General features: G+C 57.7%; 1 protein-coding gene across 1 annotated transcript; it reads right to left on the reverse strand.

Moving 5' to 3' along the window:
- Positions 1–3,518: 3,518 nt before the first annotated feature.
- Positions 3,519–18,919, reverse strand: MMD2 (monocyte to macrophage differentiation associated 2). The gene is made up of 7 exons (XM_068423414.1): positions 18,806–18,919; positions 6,938–7,019; positions 6,232–6,392; positions 6,068–6,142; positions 5,662–5,763; positions 5,042–5,111; positions 3,519–4,639 (listed from the first exon to the last, which is right to left on the reverse strand). The coding sequence occupies exons 1-7, from the start codon at positions 18,850–18,852 to the stop codon at positions 4,436–4,438; spliced, it is 741 nt and encodes a 246-aa protein (XP_068279515.1). The 5' UTR covers positions 18,853–18,919; the 3' UTR covers positions 3,519–4,435.
- Positions 18,920–19,332: the final 413 nt, after the last annotated feature.

Consider the following 19,332-nt stretch of genomic DNA (forward strand, 5'->3'; position numbering starts at 1 on the left):
GCCGTGCGCGCCCCCCGTCCCGGTACTCACCGTGCGGGGCCCCCGGCGGCTGCAGCGCCCGGAGCCGCCGGGGCTGCTCGGCGCGTCCGGCCGCCGGGGCGGAGCGGAGCGGAGCGGCTCTGCGGCGCCCCCCCGCGGCCGCCCGCCGCCACCGCTCGCAGCGCCGAGCACCCCGCGACGCTCCGCGGGCGCGGAAGGGCTGCAGCTGCCCGGCCGGGCGGTACACGCGGCCACGGCGTGGGGGTGTCTGGGTGTCCCGCCGGTGCCTGGGCGCGGTGCCCGGGTGACGATCCCCGGGAGCGGGTCGGGCAGGGCTGCGCTGGCGTTGGCGGAACAGGTTTTATCAAACAAGCTCCAAACAAGGCTCCTGTGGCTGCGCTCGGGCTGGCGGCTGAAATCGGGAAGAGTCGGATCACAACTGCTCCAGGTGGGCGCTGAGGCTCTGCCTCCCGCTGGTAAAAGTTCTCCTTTCGGGTAAACGCGTGTGTCTCCGTCCGACGCCGCGTGGGTACACTTGGGGTGGGGACGGGGGGCTGCCACCCAGCCAGCCCCTGGGAACGGCAGCGCGAAAGCAAAGCGAAGCCACAGGCCTCCCAGTCCAGCCCGATCGCCAGCAGCAAAGAAATTATGGGCGAGGTGGAAGTTGTGGGTCAGGTTTTGGGATGAGTTCAGCTGCCCCTGGCAGCGGGGCACCCTCCCCGGTTCTGTGGGAAGGCTGCTGAGCGTCGCACCCCGTGGGGGACCCAGCCCTGGCGTAACTACGACGGAGAGGTGCGAGCGAGAGGGCAGCCAGTGGCTGTGCAGAGCCCGGGGCAGGCAGTGCCGGCCGGCAGCTCCCTGCATGGCAGCAAGTTCTCCCTCTCCAAGAGGAGCCAGTGCCCGTGGGACAGGCTGGTGGGAGCTGACAGGTGATGGTGGGTTCCCCCTCTGGGGCCCACAGCAAGCAGTGCTTACCCTCTGCCCAGGCTGCCACAGGTCTTCCTCCTCCCTAGGCCTGGCATCCTTCAAACCCTGCAGCAGCATCTCCGGGGCTCGACACACGTCAAACGCAGACTCAGCCACTGCAGGAGGGGAAAGGGCAGGGCCAGAGCCGGGCATGCAGGGCTTTACGCTGGGACCACCTTGGTGAGATGCTGGCAAGCCCTTTGGCCAGCGCTGCTGAGCTCGGGGACGCTGGCTGGAAACTCACCAATTGTTTGTTTGTTTGTTTTTTTTAAGGAAACTCTGCAGCTTGGAGCTCAACCCGTCCTTGACCTGAATGCCCCCGTGCAGCTGGTGTGAAGGGCAACGCAGCTCTGGCCCCCCCGGCAAGCTGAGCCAGCAAATGGCGATGCCATCCATGCACCGAGGTGAGTCGGTGCTCAGCGCTCCGTCGCCATGAGCGGGGCCCCGCTGCAGCTGGTTGAGTGGCTCCTTCCTCCTGGGGAGCAATGCCATGGGAGGCAAGTCACATAGAAAACGGGTTTATTTCTAGATGCTGCAGGGAAAGTCATTTTGATTTAACAAGGAGGCAAGAGTTGAGGTATCTTGAGTTTTTATTTCAATCCTACTCCACAGGAAACAATATTTGCTTGCGTTATCTTCCTTACATTTGTTTTTAATTTGACCCAACACTGTGTTAAATATAAAATACTGATTGAACAAGAATGGACAGTGAAAAACACGAGATGCTAAAAAGATCCCTCAAACCCTCCTCCACAGCCATCCTAAATGTTACGAGTCATTTAAAATTAGTATAAAATAGGACAATCCGATAACCTGCTCCGTGCCCCCCACCCTGCTTTGCAAGGGAAGGACTTAAGCAAGAGGAGAGGGGCACGTCTCAAATACGGAGAAGCCCACTTGGCAAATCTGGGGTCAAGGCAGGGTGGCAACGTCCCCAGTGGAGCCCAGCCACCGCTTCCTGCCCGGGCGTCTGCCCTGCCCTGGGTTTTCAGCAGGAGGCTGAGACAAAGTGGCCTCAGAAGGGTCCTTCTGGCACCTCCCTGTGCTTCAAGAGCCCCTGGGATGGATTTAGGGCCAAAAGCCCCCAATGGCAAAACAGCTTCCGAGATAAATCCCTTGGGATGAAGCCCATGGACAAAACGCAACAGTGGCCCCTGGGCATCCTCAGCCCAGGGGATGTTTGCCCGGCAGCTGGGACTGCTGTGCGCATGGTCTGTCCCCAGCATGGTTCCCCTGTGGGATTTAGCGACGAAGAGGGAGGAGACTCAGGCACGCTGAGTCACATTTGTCACTGTGCCCCGCGGTGGCTCTGGGAATCCAGTCCCCAGCCACGGTGAAAATTGAAGCATGTGGAGGATGACCAGTGCTTTACAAACAAGTCCTTCACGGGGTCCTCACGTGAGCCCTGTGAGGTAGGTCGGTGTCTTCACCCCCATTTTACAGCTGGGGAAACTGAGGCACGGAGAAAGGTAATGACTTGTCAGACAGAAAAAATGGCAGCTCCCACTCTGTGATCCCATATCCTGCTATTCCAACCCCAAACCTGCTCCACCAACTGCTGGTTACTCACAGCTCGTCCTTCTCCCCTCTGCCTGCAGTAGGTGATGGAGCAAGGGCTGGGAACGGGGGGCCTGGGAGAGGCAGCAGCAGAGACCAGGCTCACACCGGGTCATTCACCCCCTGTCCCTAAGACCACTCCTCACCCCAAAAGGTCTCCCAGCCCAAAGGCTGCTTTGAGGTGCCCTGGGCAGGGACTCCCCAGCAGCCCCATGCCGGGCTAGGGTGCCAGGCACAGCACCTGGGGCTCCTTATAGGACCCCTCTGCCTATGGAAGTGGAAACCCACCAGGTTTTTTTGCTGACCTGGTGACCACAGCCACCATGTCAGGAGGGGAAGAGTATCTGGACTCTTTCTCTTTGGTAATTTACTCCAAAATGGCACGGCCGTGGAGAGCTGGCCCCGGGCACTGCAGGCTGGGGGGACCCTAAGCTCTGCGGGAGGTGGGGCAGAGCCAGGAGCTTGGCTCCTGGGCACACTGCCGGAGAAGCAGGAGATGGGGGACGGCGGCCGTAAATCTCCTTCGCTGGCCACATTGCGCCAAGACTGCTGCAGTTGTGATTAATCAGGAGGCCAAAGAGAGCTGATGGGAAATGGATGCCTTTGGGGGCTCCTGGGGAAGGTGCAGGCAGGGCTGAGAGCGGCGCTGCTCTGCCAGCCAGCTCCCGGCACAGAGCCTGGCACGCACCAGACCCTCCTGGCTCCAGCAGCTCTACTGGCGTGTTTGGGGAGCAGGACCAGTGGTGGTTTTCCCATTCCATTGGCATCAGGGCTCCATGTCCCATTATCCTGCCTTGGAGAGCACTGTGTAGCCATGGATAGGGGTTTAAAAACTGAGCATCCTGAGGACGTCCCCGTCACAGCTCACCTCCGAGCATCCCATGGGTACGTCCCTTCCCTGCAGCATTCTCGGGAATGATGGAATTCCTCCCAAAAGTGGATTTAAATCTGATACTGAGCAAGAAGCTCATCATCAAAATGGGAGCAGAGAAGGCAGGCAGCCCCGTGATCCCAGTCCAAGGAGGCTCGTTTCCCTCACTTGAGGACAAAGAAGATCCCCTGATGCAGACGGGCTGACCCCAGCCAGGTGGATGCAGGAGCTGGATCCCCGCTCTGCTCCCCGACAGGCGAAGGCACACGTGCGGCAGAGCCCGGAGCGGGGCCGTGCTTCGGGGCTGCCGCTGGCACCGGGACCGGAGAGGAGAACAAAACATCCCAGGGAGAAGATGTCCATGGGGGCTCTGAGGGCCCGTCTACGAGGGACGTGCCGGGTTGTGCACTTAATACTGGCTTAGAGAAAGAGTTTTCCAGTGCTTGGGGACTCCGGGGAGTCCTGGAAGAGATTCAAGTTTCAATCTCACGTAAGGCTTTGTTGACTCTGGACCTTCCTGTCAAGAACTTGGGAGGGGGTGGTTAATGCTGACATGACTTTGGGCTGAGCTCGGGTGGTGGGGGTGTGCCAGCGTGCCCCCCTCCCCACCTGGGACAGCCACATGCCCAGGAGTTTTGGGGAAAAGGGGCCTGGTCTCTCCCCACATCCCAACTCCTCCAGTGCCCCGGCGTGGCCCACGCTATGGGCTCCGGCAGCCAAACCCAGCCAAGGTCCCCGCTCCCGTGGGATGCTCGGGGCCAGGCAGGTGAGCGAGGCCCCTCAGAGCCCTCGGTGGGCGGTCATTCCCCTATCTCCCGCAGCCCATCGGTCGGTCACTGTGTTACAAAACCTTTGCCTAAAAATATAAACAGTTTCCAAGGTTAAAAAAGGAAAAAATCTGTTTAAAATCAACCTCCAGGCTCTCCTGTCCCTGCGGGAAGGGCACTGGTGGCTGCGCACGGGGCGAGCGGGTGGTTTGGGGTGAGCCCGCAGCACGGGCTGCTCCCTGCTCCCCTCTGTGCCCCCACGTGCTGGCTGGCGCAAACGATGTCTTTAAGGCATCTACCAGGATGTTTTGGCCTCCAGCGCGCCAGGCCGGTAGAGGTACCTCCAAATGGCGTAGTAGTGGATGCCAGCTCCGATGGCCACGAAGAGGTGCCAGATGGCATGTGCGAAGGGGATGCGGCCGTCGCTTTTGAAGAAGACCATGCCCAGGCAGTAGGAGAGTCCACCGGCCACCAGCTCCGGGAGGCCGTCCCTGTTGGGCTGGGAGCAAGCAGGGAGGCAGGGCTCAGCGATGGCCGTGGCACGCCTGCCCTTTCCCCACCGCTCCATCAAGACCAGCAGCATGGCCCCAGCTGCAGGGTGCAGGCAGGACCCTCGCTCTGCCTTCTGCTACACCCTCCCCTCCAGCGAGGCAGCGGGGAGCAGCCCGGCTCTGCTGGGAGGCTTTCAATGCAATAGAGCCTGGGCAGCAGGTTTGCTGGAGATGTACGTGGTATCTGCTGGGCACCCAAATCACTTGCAAAGCTGAGCTGGGCCACGTTGTGTTTGGGGATGGCTTTATCCGTCACACAGCCTGGACCGCACCAACCCACCGGAGACAAACTGGCCCCGCTCGGACTTGTCCCTCGTGCTGAGCCCATCTGCTTCCCGGTGGTGGCTTACCATGGAGAGAATGACCAAGGCAGGGAAGAAGCCCATGATAATGTAGCACACCAGCTCCACCAGCTTGTACCTGCGACCGACAGGGAAGTTGTTTGAGTTTTACGCCTGTAATGTCTGCTGATGTGCTATAGGAAAAGGGGTGGTGGTGCCACCACGGCAGGTCCCACGTCCTCATGCTTGACCCACACCACTGCGGTGGGGTTGGCACCCTGCTCCGGGGGTGATGGACCCCCACCCGGCTTGGGAGCCGCCAGCTCAGGGCCAGGTGCTTGGCGCTTTGGGAGACATCTGGGGCCTTTTGCTTTCTATTTGGTGCCACCATGTGGAAGAAGCAACTTATGGCAGCAGATCCCTGCTCCCACATCCCTGCTCCCACATCCCTGCCACCAAAACTCCCAAAACCAGGGTGCAGATAGGGAAGGATGTGGTCCAAGAAAGCCCTCCACTGCCAGTTGCCCAGGAGGCTGCCCAAGGACCCTGTACCTGTCTGTCTGTCCGTCTGTCTCCACCCTTCTTGCTCTCCCTTGCAGCTCGACTACCTCGGGGCATTACGAGGGGCTGGCAGAGCTGAGCCAGGCTCTGCGATACCCACCAGCGTGGGGCTGGGTAAAGGCACTCACCGCTCATGGAAGAAGAAAACGTAAACGGTCCCAATAGATGCCATGATCCAGATGATCCAGCGCATGTGAGAGGCCCAGGGACCCAACTCCCGCAGGTTCAGCCTGCAAGACCCAGGTCTGTGGTGAGGGACGTCCAGGGCAGCACCCCAGCCAGGGCTGCAGGCAGCGAGGTGCCAGGGAAATGCTGCCCTCACCCCTACAGCTGTCCCACCAAAGGATCCTCCCAACTTGTAACTTCAACTTAAAGGGGTTGAAATCTATAGGATAGGAAGGTTTTGTGGAAAGGGGTGGGGTACAGCCTCGAGCAGGGACAAAGCCAGAGAGGGAAACCCTATTTGTTGGAGCCAGGCTGATTTTCTCCCCTCCAGTGGGGCCAAGTGATGGCCCCCACCAACCAGCAACTCACCATGGAGCGTACGACGCCGCAATGAAGAAGTAGATCACCATCCTGTCAAACATGTGCAAGCAGTGCTCCACGGTCCTGCGGGACGGACAGACAGGTGGGTCACAGCCTGCAGCACTGGGGGCCTCCAGACCCTCTCCCCCTTCCCGAGCAATCAGGGGTGGTACCTGAGATGCCTCTTCTTCCAGGAGATGGTGTGGAAGATGGTGGAGACAATGAAGAGGCTGGACAAGCCAAAGCCATAGAGCCAGGCTGAAATGGTTTCCCACCGGTCGTCAGAGAGGATGTAGAGGATGGAGCTGCCGAGGATGCTGGGCAGGATCCAGAGCTGGAAGAGAGAAGCAAATCTGTTGTTGACTTTGTGTTTCCATTGAACAGCTACAATACCGTCTCTGCTTTTCCTTTTAGGTGTTTTTTTTCCTTCTGGTTGAAGGTACCACCCATAAGGGCCAGGCTGGCTGCCCACGCTGGCCAGGCAGGGGCTCTCCCTGCGTGGTGCAGCTCCAAAGTAGCTTCTCCAGGTGGAGGTAGGGGGGATGAGAAAGGCACAAGGAGGATGTGTGGGGTCACAGGGCCATGGTGGGTGAGAGCAAGGAAGATGCACACCAGCTTCCCGGGGCAGAAGGAAGAAGAGCATCCTTGCTCCCCAGGAGCACCTGGGGCACATCTGCCCCATCACAGCCCCGAGACCCTCAGGAGCTGCTCCAGGGCTGAACACAGACATTTTTCATCATAGAGTTATTTAGGTTGGAAAAGACCTTTAAGATCATTGAGTCCAACCATAAGGACTGGTGTCCTTTGAGGTTCCTCAGGGGGATCCACAGAGAGCTGAGCACCATCCTCCCTCGCCCCGGGACAGGGACAGGGACTCACTGCATGGGTGGCACAGTTCGCCGCGTGTTCGTACTCTGTTGGCTGGTACCTGCAGTTGGACGGGACGCGGTGATTCATGAACCTGCAGCGAGAAGCAGAGAGAGAAACACGTTCAGGGGATGGGGTTTGGGGGAAAGCCCTTCTGGAGGTGTCTGCACAGGGACACCCACCAGCCCCCCCAGCCTGAAGCCCCACCTCGGCTCGGCTTTGCTCCAGCTGCCCTGCAGAAGTGACCCTGGCACTGGGCATGGCCTGTCCATCTGGCTGGCCCCAAACACCAGGACCCCAGGTCTAGCTCAGCTACAGCTCAGGCAGCTGCCATCATGCAGAGAGCAGAAGGCAGGAGCCAGCTCTGCCTGCTCCTGTGGGCAGGAGAGGGCAGACATGGCAGTGGTGGGAAGAGCCCCGGCAGTGAAGATGTCACAGAGGGTAGTGGGGGGACCTGATGCATGTCCCCAACCCATCTGGCAGTGACACCCTCATGTCACAGCAGCATGCCCAGCTCTGACGAGGGTATCCCCTGCGATGCCTTTGGTTTCTGGGTACCACCTGCATCTACCTCCTACCCGTGGGGGCCACGTGTCCCAGCACAGATTGCCGCAGGGGGGAACGCCGCCACGCTCCCTTGGCCACCGGCATCTTTATTTCTGTTTCTCTTAGTCTGAGGTATCAGCTTGCTCTTGGCATCAGGAGGAACATATTGATTTCCCCCGTTGGATCAACACACAGCGATAAAAAATAGTGTCGGGCTTGGCTAGTCCGTTGCCAGGTACGTAATGCTGGATTAAGGGACAAGTTAAACGTGCGTCTGTGATAACGGGTCGGAGCAAAGCCTTGCTCAGCGTCCTCTTCTGAGAGGGGCCAGCAGTGGAGGCTTAGGGAAAGGGAATAACAGGTAAATAGAGAGTGATGCTTCTCTGGCTGCTCCCTCCTGGTCATCAGGGGTTTAAGGACCGTTTCTGCTGTGGCTCAGGTCGGGACAGCCGAGCTGAGCGGGGCTGCCTGCCAGGACCTGGGCTAATTGCTCTCTGACCCCGTTTGCTCTCGGCTCCGGCACCATATGCGGCGCGTTTCACAGCTGAGCTGCGATGGGCGAGGGGGCTGGCAGGACCTTGCCGCTGGGCGCAGGGTGACCCCTCTGTCCGGGGCACTGGGAAAGGCAGTAGAAGTCCCCTGTCCCCATCCCCGAGCCACCCACGCCCGTGCGGACTCCCCTGCCACCTCCTGCCCGCTCAGCCCCGCTGCCTGAGCCGCTCACTGCTGTCGGTTAATGGTGAGCCAGGAGGGATTAAATAGCTCAAATAACAAGGATTTGAGTGGGGGGGAGTGTGGCCACAGCGGGCCTGGGGGTGCAAGGTGACAGCCCACGCAGGGGCCGTGTCCCCAGCCCTTGCCCTGCCTGCAGCCAGACCCCGGCACTGCGGGAAGAAGCGTGGTCATCGTCACCAAAAAATGTCTTGAATTAAGAAAGGGAAACGGAGGGGATTAAGCTCCCACCACTCTGCAGATCAAGGACCCGCGCTGGGTAAATCAGGGCTTAGCAAGGCTGCCATGGCTGGGAAGCAGCCGGAGATCCCTGGGGACATGGCCTGGCGTGCCATCACCATCGCCTCCATCCCGGGGGACACCAGGGACACCCTCTCCATCCTGCCGCTCCAGCCATGAGGGCTGGCCGGGCTCCCCTCGCTGGAGCCATGTCTCCCTGGCAGGAGGACATCACTGTCCCCAGCACTGCCAGCAGACTGTCCCCAGCTCCCCTTCGTTTTCTGCTTCCCTTTCTTTTCCCTTTTAATAATAAGAAGGGAAGGGGGGCAAGCCCAGACATCCCGCGTGATGTCGCAGTTGCCGAGGAAACATGTACGAGGCTTTTTCCTTGAATTTATTTGTCCCCTCTGTTCTGGCGGTTGCTGTTCAGGGCAGTAACGGGGATCAGCGGCAGGGCTGGTTCCCACAGCACCCCCCGAGGCCGAGGGGCACCTGGACCCTTTGGGAAGCGATTCCTGGGGTGCAAATATCCTCCCTAGCTCTGGTACAGGGATGGAGAGGCCGGGAAGGGCCACCCCTGCCATCCCCACGGGATGAGGTCGAACAGCATGTGCATCCCCAAAGCCCAAAGCTGTGCTGGTGCAGCTCTGCTTTTCCTAGAGGGAGAAATAGCCTCGAGGAGGATCTTTTTTTTGACCTGAGGAGAGATTGCTCTTGCTTTCCTGCCCCGTTTTCTAATGAGCATCATCCTGTGAGGGATGGGAAATGGAGCATCGCGGATGTGGGACCCAGCTGCAAAGTGCTGGTCCAGCCTGGGTACGGTGGGACCCTCCCGGAGCGGCCAGCCGTGCATTTTGGGGCTAGTTGGGCACATTTTTGTCTCTCTTTGTGCTCAGGAGCAGAGCTGTGCAAACAAGCATGGGAGCAGCTGGTGTTAGCACGTCTCCTGGCAGGGCAGGATGAGTCCCCAGCTGCCCTGCAGCATGTCACTCCCCAGGGGTGCGAAGGCCATTTCCTCACCTTCTCTTCTCTCCTGGGACTTTATCTCCCAGACCATCCCGGGATGCCAAGCATCCATCCAGCTCACATCACCATGGATGCAGGCCAGGGCACGGGGATTCCTGCGTCACTCACAGCCTGCAGAACATTGCCGTACTGGTGTGCAAGACCAGCCTCAAACCTGAGCTCCAGCCCGGACAGACGGACGGACACACTCAGGAAGGGCACCCACGGCTCTCATTAGAGCTCATGAAAGCCCCAGAGCAGCTGAGAGCCCCGGGGGTCCGTGATTCTGTGATTCTTCTGGTGCAACTTCTGGCAGACACTATACGGACCAGCTATACGAAGCTGGGGGGTCTGGTGGGGGTCCGAGCAGGGGTTGTTCACTGCAGCCCCAGGGTTTTTGCCTGCCCTGCTTGTGTCTGCTTCCCCCTGGCCCCTTTCCCAGGGAGGGAGACTGAAAAGGGCCGGTGCAGCAGGCTCCAGCCGGGCAAACAAAGAGCCCCTTGTCCCAGGCAGGCAGGGCAAAGTGCAGAGCCGGCTTCCCAGGCTTGTCCCTTTCTCCTTCTCTTTCTCCCACTCTGGGTTTTTGAGGATTTTGGGGGTTTTACTGAGTTTTTTTAAAGACTGTAAAGACCAAGAACAAAGTTCTGACCTCAAAAACCCTGCAGATCTGCCTGTCTCTTGCTTTGCTGGGGCGAGGGAGAAGAAGGTAAAAAGGGGATTAAATTAAATTATTCCTCGTGAGGGCTCATGTCTGAGCATTTGAGCCTCTGAGCTCTCCTGGGAGCACCAAGACAACCTGCATCAGCCACTCCGTGGGCACCACATGCTCGTGCGGGCAGAGCCATGGGACACTTTGCAGGAAAGCTGTCCCCTGCACATGGCGGGGGCACAGTCCTGACAGAGACCCAGGCCAGGCTGCGAGTCAGGAGAGATGGGGTTTAGTCCTGCCTTTGACACAGACTCTCTGGCCAGCCTCTGTCACATCACTTCGTTTCCCTCTCACTCCCCTTTCCCCCTCTCCGAGTGAGGATAATAATTTTGACATCCTTTAGCTGGTGGAAGGATAATGTGAGGAGGGTGGAAAATCACCACTAAGATACAGATGGGGAGGTGTGAGCTGGGGGTTGCTTCTACTCCCATTGAGCAGCTCATCCCTGCTCTTGCAAGAAGCTGGTCCAGCACCAGACCCCCCCCAGACCCTGCTATATATCAGGCTAAATATATGGCACGTGGCTGTGTATCTATGTATTGCAGAGCTGGGCTCCCCCTGCACACCGCTGAGGCCGTGGCCATGGCCATGACACTTGAAGAGCCAACACATCCCCTTCACAACCCATAAAGCAGTAAATGTCGGGGCTGCGTGTTGCACTATGGGCTGGGTGCCAAGGGGACGAAGGAGCAGGCAGCGTGTCCAGGGTTGGTGCCAGGTGATGTGAATCTTCCCAGACCAGCTAATGGCTAGAGGTTTCACCTGGGAATGGCTTATAAAAGGGCTGGGCTTGGTCAGGGTCTGGCTTAATGTCTTTGAAGGTGGGATGCTGGTTTGCTGTGCACTCACCCTCCTGCCCAGGGAGCTGGGACGTTTCCAGGCTGTGTTCCCTGCTGGGATTTGACTGCAATGGGAGGGGATTTCTCCTTCTCCCCGTGTCACGACTGCTTTTAGAGCAACAGAGGAGGATTGTATCCTGATTGTGGCATCTTGTCAGAGAGGATGGAGAAAGCCTTTGCTGGATGCTGACCAACAGTGGTGGTAAGTCCTGCTGGGGCCCTTTTCGTTGTCCCTTGGTAGAGCAAGTGTTGTGATCACTGAGGTGACAATGATGGAGCAGATGTGTCCCTTTAGGGTAGACTGGTCCCAGACCCCTCTTCAGTGCATGGTCTGGATTTGCCCTAATGAGCCCAGAGGCTGCACACACAGTGCAGGTGCTGGCGCTTGGTCCTCGGGCTTGTGCTCATGTGTGAGCTGCTGCAGCAGCATCCCTGTAAGCTGGGACTTGGGGTGTGCTCTGCTTCTGACCCATAATCTGGTAATGCTCCAGCCACAGCTTCTGGTAAGAGGCTTCATCCCCTTGAGCTCCTCTGTGGTTCTTAATTAGCTCAGTCCTGGGGAGCTGTGTGTGACAGTGTGGGGCAGGGTCCTGAGCGCTGTTCACTTATGGGGCATGATCCCAGGATGCAGGAGGCAGAGCAGGGCACCAGGGATGTGCTCAGGGATCCCTCGAGTCCAGGACATCAATTCTGCAACTTAGTGACATGGGAAAGGCTCAGCAGCCCTCCCCTCTCTCCCTGTGCTTGCAGCTCCTGATGTTGAGCTCCCAACTCTATGGTACCACAAAGCTGCTTTATCCAGCCCAGGAGCGCTCGAGAAATCCTGTTTTTCCTTCCTACCCCCTGACGTGGGAGCTTTTGCCACTGGGAAGCAGAAATGCAAAGGCTCGGGCTGATGCTGCCCAGCATTGCCATCTGCAGAGCCACCCACGCGGGCATGTGCACGGCTGCGTGGCACCCCGTTAAGAGCCGAAACCTCTATTTCCATGCCCGCTCCTCGGTGCTCGCATGCTCCTACGCGAACATATGGCGCTCCGGGTTTGGAAAGCTGAGCTGTGTGTGCTGTCAGCTCCCAGGTCGGCTCCCTGGGCTGGGGGAGAAGGGGCGGCCAGGACCAGCCTGCTCCATGGGCTGCTCCTTTGACTCCAGCCCATCCCGTGTGAGAAGCAGCAAGATGGCACGGCGTTGTCGTTTGAACTGCTCCCTGGCATTGTGCACAGAGCTGGCAGCTCGGGTAGGGAGAGACCGAGGGAGCAAACTGAAAGGCTTTTCATCTAAACCACCATCTCTCAGCCTTTCTTGAGAGGTAAATTAGCAGATCACCAGATTTCTGGAGTAACCTGCCCAGAAGCCCCTGGTACGAGCCTTGTTTCCACAAAGCAAGTCAAAATGAGCTGCAGATTGAATGCTCATTTATCACCTCCGATTCCCTCACCTCAGTTTTTCTTGTTCCCAGTGCTCTGACATGTGGAAACACCCTGGGCTGGCTGTAGACCAGCCCCTGGCACTGCATAGCCTGCATGCCAAGAGAAACGCTGAACAAGTCCGCTCGCTGACTTAGAGATGCTCCTGGATGGAGACTGTGCTCAGCCACGTCCATGCTGTACCCAGCCCTGAACTGCAGGCGCAGATGTCCCCTGTGAAGGGAGAGGGAAGACCTGCTGGCACATCCCGCTGCCACAGCAGTGGGTACATGATGGGTTGAGGCTGGCAGGAGGGAATGTACTTCTGTTACTCCTCTGACCACCCCAAGGGTATACCCAAATCCTGTTCCTTGCTCCTCACCCCAGCAGAGACAAGCACAGGAGGCTCCAAGCAGGGCTGGGCACAGGCATAGACCATTTCTGCACCCATGAGAGCCCATATACATCTAGCAGGGCTTGGCTGGTCAGTGGAAACTTGGCAGGTAATTCCCAGCTGGGTCATAACTGTCCATATTCCCATCCTCTGTGCAGGGATATTTATTTTTCTCTCCAGCAGGCTTTCTGCTCTTGATGTAGATGGTATCTCAAAGTCTTTCAAGGCAATTCATGACCCTGCAAATACAGCAGAGCTGTTTGTTTATTCACAACAGATGGGATTGGTGAGTGTTTTCCAAATTACTTTCTGATCTGGGACTTCTTGTTTCATTTGGTACTCGTGAGACCTCCAACAACAGCTGATTAGTCACAAAATGACTCTGATGTCCCAGGTGTTTTGTGAATGTTAGGAGGACTCTTTCCAGAACTGAAAATTCTCTATTATTCACTATTTGCTTTTTTGGAAAGTCATTGTGCGTGTTCCTTGCTGCATTGCCTGCATTGCTCTGAGCACAGAAGTTAGCAGGATGAGTCCTGAGTTGGCTCTGCCAGGTTAAACTCTGCAACAGCCCAAGGTGGGCAGGAGCGAGTGGGACCACCTGCCCCTCTGCCTGCTGGCTGGGGATTTGGGCAGTCTGTGGGCTGGAGCCTTCCCAGCCTCTGACCCCAGCTGCCACTAGCTCTTTGGAGACCCAGCTTCTACTGTGACATTATGTGAGCAGGTCACAGTTTCTCAGGTCCATCAGGTCTCCCCACAGCATCCCCTGAGAGACAGAACCTGGCTCTCTTTGGGGATTCCTGAATGCTACCAAAGTACAAATGGTATCTGTAAATTCAGCAAATGCCTCTGGACAATGAATGCACAGAATGAGAATCATCCATTTCACCAGCTGGGCAAGCAGATCCCAAGATTTCAATTGGTATTATTTGCAACAGAGAGCAGGGCTGTCTCTAACGCTGCGGTACCAGCCAGTGCTGCTGAGCACAGCAGAGGAGGTAACTCCTTGCCCCTGACCTGCTGATCTTTCTGCATAAAATCCTTTCCTCAGCAGCAGCCAGCCTGGGCTATGAACAGGATCACAGACTTGGATCCAAACTCTCCTGAAGGTCAGTGCTGCTCAGCTAACTGGCATCTGAAGCAAACACCAGGAATATGATGCTTGTGGTATCATGTTATCATGAGAAGTTGTAGTGTATCACACTGAGCCCATCGCATGCTGGATTTTCACTGCATGAAAATTTTGAGGTTCAATTTCACCTGGAGAACCCCAAAGGGAGTCCTGAGCCTGTGTGTTTGGTCGTGTCACCTCTGCCTTGCTCAGCCCCTGCTCTGAGCATCCATCCCCTTGCAGCATTTCTCTGGGTACCCAACCGACATCCTTCTGCAGCTGCAGCCAAGCACCCCCCAAGAGCAATGAACTGAAATGGCAGTTGGGCTCTTTTCCTTTCCTTCCCGTAGGAGTTGTAGTTTGTTTGCGTTGCTTTGTCTCGCTGTGGAGCTGGGGGTGTGGGAAGGCAGGAGGAGGGGAAGGCGAGCCTGGGAGCAGTCCTGGCAGAGCCCCATTTCTTGTGTTCGCTGACCTGCCACGCTGGGCAGTGACTTGAATTTCCCATGCATCGAGTTGGCCGCTGCCTCGTGGAGCTGGCCATAGCGAGCTGTGCCAAAGAATCACATCAGGCTGATATCCAACACCGGCTGAAGGAAGGAAAAGACCATCGTGCATGTATTTCCCAGGCAGCCAAGAGACCATCCTTCCCCCAGAAGCACAAGGCACAGGGCTTGGCTTGCCCACTGCTGCACATCTCTGATGTGGTGATCCCACCTGAGCCCATCCTGCTGCATCCCCACAACCCTCCCGAAAGAGGGAAAGGGGCAGTTTGAGGGAATACTCCATCACAAATGATGTTCCAAGTACTTGTTGCCTTTCAAATACCTGGCTCAAATGAGAACTGCACCCTGGGCATCTAAACTTACATGAGATGAATCCTACCAGTGCTATCTTAACCAGTATCTGAGTCAACCTGGATGCACAGAGCAACCAATATGGAACCGGTCAGTGACATCAGGTGATGCTGGCTTTCCCTAGGTATTTTGGGGGCCTCCCCATCTCTTGGAGCAGTGCCTTTTGCAGCAAGGGGAACTGCTCAGCCAGGGGCAGCCTGGCAGGTCTTGCTGGGGATGGTGGGATGGGGCTGGTGCTTGCATGGTGAAGAGCCCCTGCCCCTCGAGCAGCTCCAAGCTGCGATATCAATGCTGAAAGCATTTCCCTTCTCACTGTTTCATCCCACGTGGGCTGTGAGGGAAGCAGAGCTCTTGGAAAGCATCTTGGCTTGTGTGGGAGCAGGCGGGGGCTGCTCGTGCTTTCATTGCAAAGCAAACAGGGACCGGATCTTCCCAACGCAGCAGCTCTGCTCAGGCTGTCAGCCTGGCATTGCTTTTCTCATGTTTGGGGTCTGAGCACCCCAATGTTTTCTCTCACTCCTATTCCTGCCGGTTCTCCTCTCCCTCTCTTGCCTGGAGATGCTGGAGGAGGGGTTGGTGAATGTCTCCTTGCCCAGTAATTACAGGTGCAGGGAGCAACACGGAAGGTCTTCCCAGCTGCCTTTCCCCAAACTCAGGATTTGCTTTTGAGCAAGTGTAGAGTTCAGATCTCCATCCCCTCATGATGCTGAGGACATGGCAGTGTCTACATTGTGGACATCAGGCAGGTGAGGACAAGCCTGCACCATGCACTTACAGAGGCCCCTGCTCTCCCTAAACTCCTGCAGCTTCTGGGCTGAGAAATTAATGTGGATTTTCCTGGCTGCTTCTCTTTGGTACTCTGCACAGGACAAGAGAAGTGAACGCAAGAAGATTTAGAGCCTTTTACATAAACAAATCAAATCATGAACTGCTACCAGTTAATTAAGATGATTCAGTGCCCTGCACAGCTTGCAGCTCCCATCAAACCCCTCTCCACCGGCTGCTCCGGAGCTGCTCAAGCCAGCCACATACAGCAGCTCCCTGCTTAATCACGTTTCCTTTCAATTATGGCTCTGGATGGTCAAAGTCTGGGAAGGATTTTGTTTCCCTGCAGGGAGATTGGGGCTGAGCCGCAGCCCCACGGCAGCTACGTGGGCAGGAGGCACCGGACCATGTCTGAGTAGAAAATGGGCCAAAGCGAGGTCAAAGCTGATGGTGAGATGGAGGGGAGGGATTGGTTACTGGCTCGGCGTTACCTGGCCCATGAGACGTGATAAAGATGCAACTTGCACCAATCTGTAGCTCTGGTGGGAAACCAGCAGGGTTTCGGTGAGCTGGGAGGAAGGGAGGAGTAGAGGAAAGGGTGGAGGGAGAATGGGGGAATAACTACCTGGTGGATGGGTAAAGCAGGAGGAATCACACCTGCTTGCACCCTGTAACTGCATGCTGCTGCCAGCATCGTGGCTGAGTTTGACCTGTCGGGCAGGAGGTGGATATCGCTTGCCACGGTGCAGGCTGTGAGCGACAGGGAAAGCCTTGCAGCAACGGCACGCCTCAACTCCCTTTCCCCATGATGGCAGACGATGGAAGAGCCTCGTGGACCCCACAGCAGAGCAGAAACCACAGAGAGCCTCATTTACAACCACAACCTGCTCAAACAGCATCACCACACATCCCTATTCCCACCACGGCGCCAGCCCCCTCCACTTGCTTTCTCCCCCTCCACCCCAGCTGCGATGCTCCGTCTCTGAAGCCCAGCCAAGAGGGACCCGGGGACACACCAGTGCCCCTCCAGCCCTGAGTTTTCTCCTGGCAGTTCACAAAATGCTCCTGCATTGATCGCTGCCTTTCATCTCTTTGTTCAAAGCCTGGTGCCTTCACTGCAGCTTTCACACAACAGGTCTTTCATCACCACGCTTTTTTATTTATTCCTTTTGGCGGGTGTATTAATGGCCAGGTTCCTCCTTTCTTGGTCCTCACTCAAAATTAGATAAAATGACATTAAAAATGAAGCTGTTCAGGCTTTTCCACAAAAAGAAAACTTTCTGATTTTTTTTTTTTCAAGGAAGGTCACAAGAAAGAGTTTCTCATCCTCTGAAAAGATGCCACAAGATGCTTCTGATGCCTTGAAGGGCTCGTGCCACGGTGAGCCCCGTGGCTCCTGCTCACACCAGTCCCCACTGCAGAACCTGGTCCCTGTTACTTGCAGCCCAGGGAAGCTGAGAGCATCCCCAGCACAAAAGAAGGAGCAGCTTTTAGGGTCTCTTTTGGGATATGCCACGGCAGAGCATTTCTGCCGGGAGGGAAGCTGGTGTGAGCGGAGCGTGGGGGAGATGGGGATTAGCCAACTGTTATTTTTAAGCACTAGGCTAAGAGGATGTCTGCGGCGATGTAGGAAGCTCTGGGTTAGTACCTCGTGCTGGCAATCGCCTTGGTGTGTCTTGGGGTGAAAGCGAAGGGAAGCACTCATCTCCTCCTGCTCCCTGGTACCCTGCGAGAGGTGGAGGATGCCCTGCAGCCCCTGCCCTGCACATGGGCTCTATCCCTGCAAGGCACTCTAACACCTCATCCCCATTTAACCAGTTGTCTCCAGAAAGGACCATGACAAAGTGTGAGGACGCTAATTTTGGATAAATCAAGCAACAGGCTGGCAGATGGGTTCTGCTGGCAGGGACTGCGGTGGGGGGCAGCCCCTGCTCTGCTGCCCAGCTCCAAAGAGCCTCTGCACCACTGCTGTGGGGCAAAGGTACAGTTTTCCTTGTTCTCTGGGGGGATGGAACTTGGCTCGTCTCCATCTCCCCCTGGCCCTGTCCTCTGTATGCAAGCTGGGAAAAACAGTTTTGAATTCTCTGTGTTCACATTGAGTTTTGGACCAGATGCATCGTGCAGACCAGCTGGGTACCTCCTTCATCTCCCCCAGGTAAAGGTTATCAGGTGGCAGCTACAGCATCAAAATGGTCTTTGAGCACGTGCCCACATGTTTCAGGAGGCTTTTTGAGGTGCAAGCATGGATTTTCCCCATGGGACACCTGGAAGGAGAGGAGCTGGTGGCTTGGAGGGTGGAGGTCTCCTGCCCTTACCCAGCCCAGGCAAACATCCCTCAGGGATGCTCCTGCCTCAAGCAGGTAAGAAACACCATCAGTCCTCCCTTCCAGACAAGTTTTTCTCTCGTATCTGACTCTTAACAGGACCACGGGAAGTCTGACAGTGGCAGCAACAGAGCTGAATGCCCCCAGCACCTGTGCCAGCCTGTGGGACCCTCCACAGCCATGAAAACATCCCCGTCGCAGTCGCAGGGATCTGGGAGCAAAGTCTGTCCTTGGTGCAACACTGAGCACCCCCAGCACCCTCCTGAGCCCCATCTGGCCATGCATCACCCAGCACTCCGCGATCTGACTCATCCTCAACCACCCGGCGTGCTGGAGGGCTGCGGGCAGCCGCTGTCCCCGTGTCACCCACCAGCTCCCTGCTGAAGGCTACATCTGATCCTACTGCAGCGTGCGTGGCCAAGTGCCCTCTGACCTGTGCCCAGCGGTCCTCAGGTTTCCCCCTACACAGGTAATGCCACGAGGTTTCCTAACACACCTGAGCTGTTAAAACAAGTTCCTGCTGCTGCCAGAAAACCTCCCTGGATATTTCACAGAGGGGGGGAAAGGATCCACCACCGGTGCTCCCATGGGAGCCCTGTGGAGCCCCCAGGTCCAGGCTGGGGAAGCCACCCTGAGGAGGTGCCCGGGACCCCGGGCAGTATTGGTCCCTCTGTGGAGGGTTTGTGGCTGGCGATGGGGTCTGTTCCCGTGGGGAGCTGGGCTCCGGGTCCCCCAGCAGCAGGAGGACAACGGTGAAGTGAGAGGCTGTGAGACCCAGCGAGGGCTCCCAAGGATGCTCAGAATCCCTTAGGGATGCAGAAAAGCAGGTACCAGCCCGCACCTGCCCGGGGCTTTGGGGCGCTCAGCAGCTTTTGAAGGTCCCTTCGGGCTCCATCCTCGCCGGAGCCGGGCCCGGGCAGGGGCTGGGGCTGTCCTGGGGCTCCGCAAGCACCCGGGGCTCGGGGACCGACGGCTTTACCTGGCATAGCGCGTCTTCTGGAAATCCAGCACCCGGGACACGAACATCGCGGCGGTGCCATGGGGGTCCCGGGGGGCGGCGGCAGCGGCTCAGCCCCGGGGCCAGGGGGGGAAAGTGCCTCCCGGGGGAACCGCACCAACTCCGCGGGCTCCGGCGGGGCGGGGAGGGGAGGGAGGAGAAGGGGCGGCTGGTCCAGCCCAGCTCAGCCCAGCCCGGCCCGCTCCCGCCCCCCGGCTGCTCGGGAGAGCGACGCGGGGAAAACAAAGGCGACCTCCGGGAGAGGGGAGCCAGCCCCGCTGCTGCTCTCAGATGTGCAAAGAGGAGGAGGAGGAGGAAGGAGGCGGGGGGGGGATCCCGTCCCACTCCGCCCGGCCACAGCAACCTGCGCGATCCCCCCGAGCCGCCCCGGCAGCTTTAAGCACAGCTAAAAATATTCCCCCCCTCGCTGCCGCCACCCCCGGAGGATCAAATAGCAGCAGATTTGAATTGAAAATGTGATTAAAGCATCGCGGAGTGGGGGGGGGGGG

The sequence above is a fragment of the Nyctibius grandis genome, chromosome Z (assembly GCF_013368605.1).
Source record: "Nyctibius grandis isolate bNycGra1 chromosome Z, bNycGra1.pri, whole genome shotgun sequence".
In the NCBI taxonomy this organism is placed as follows: Eukaryota; Metazoa; Chordata; class Aves; order Nyctibiiformes; family Nyctibiidae; genus Nyctibius; species Nyctibius grandis.

Coding starts and splice junctions, on each gene's coding strand:
- MMD2 (XM_068423414.1), bottom strand. CDS start 18,852: ATGTTCGTGTCCCGGGTGCTGGATTTCCAGAAGACGCGCTATGCCAG. Junction 7,020..18,805: donor CAGAAGACGCGCTATGCCAG/GTAAAGCCGTCG, acceptor TTCTCGCTGCAG/GTTCATGAATCACCGCGTCC. Junction 4,640..5,041: donor CCTTGGTCATTCTCTCCATG/GTAAGCCACCAC, acceptor GCTTGCTCCCAG/CCCAACAGGGACGGCCTCCC.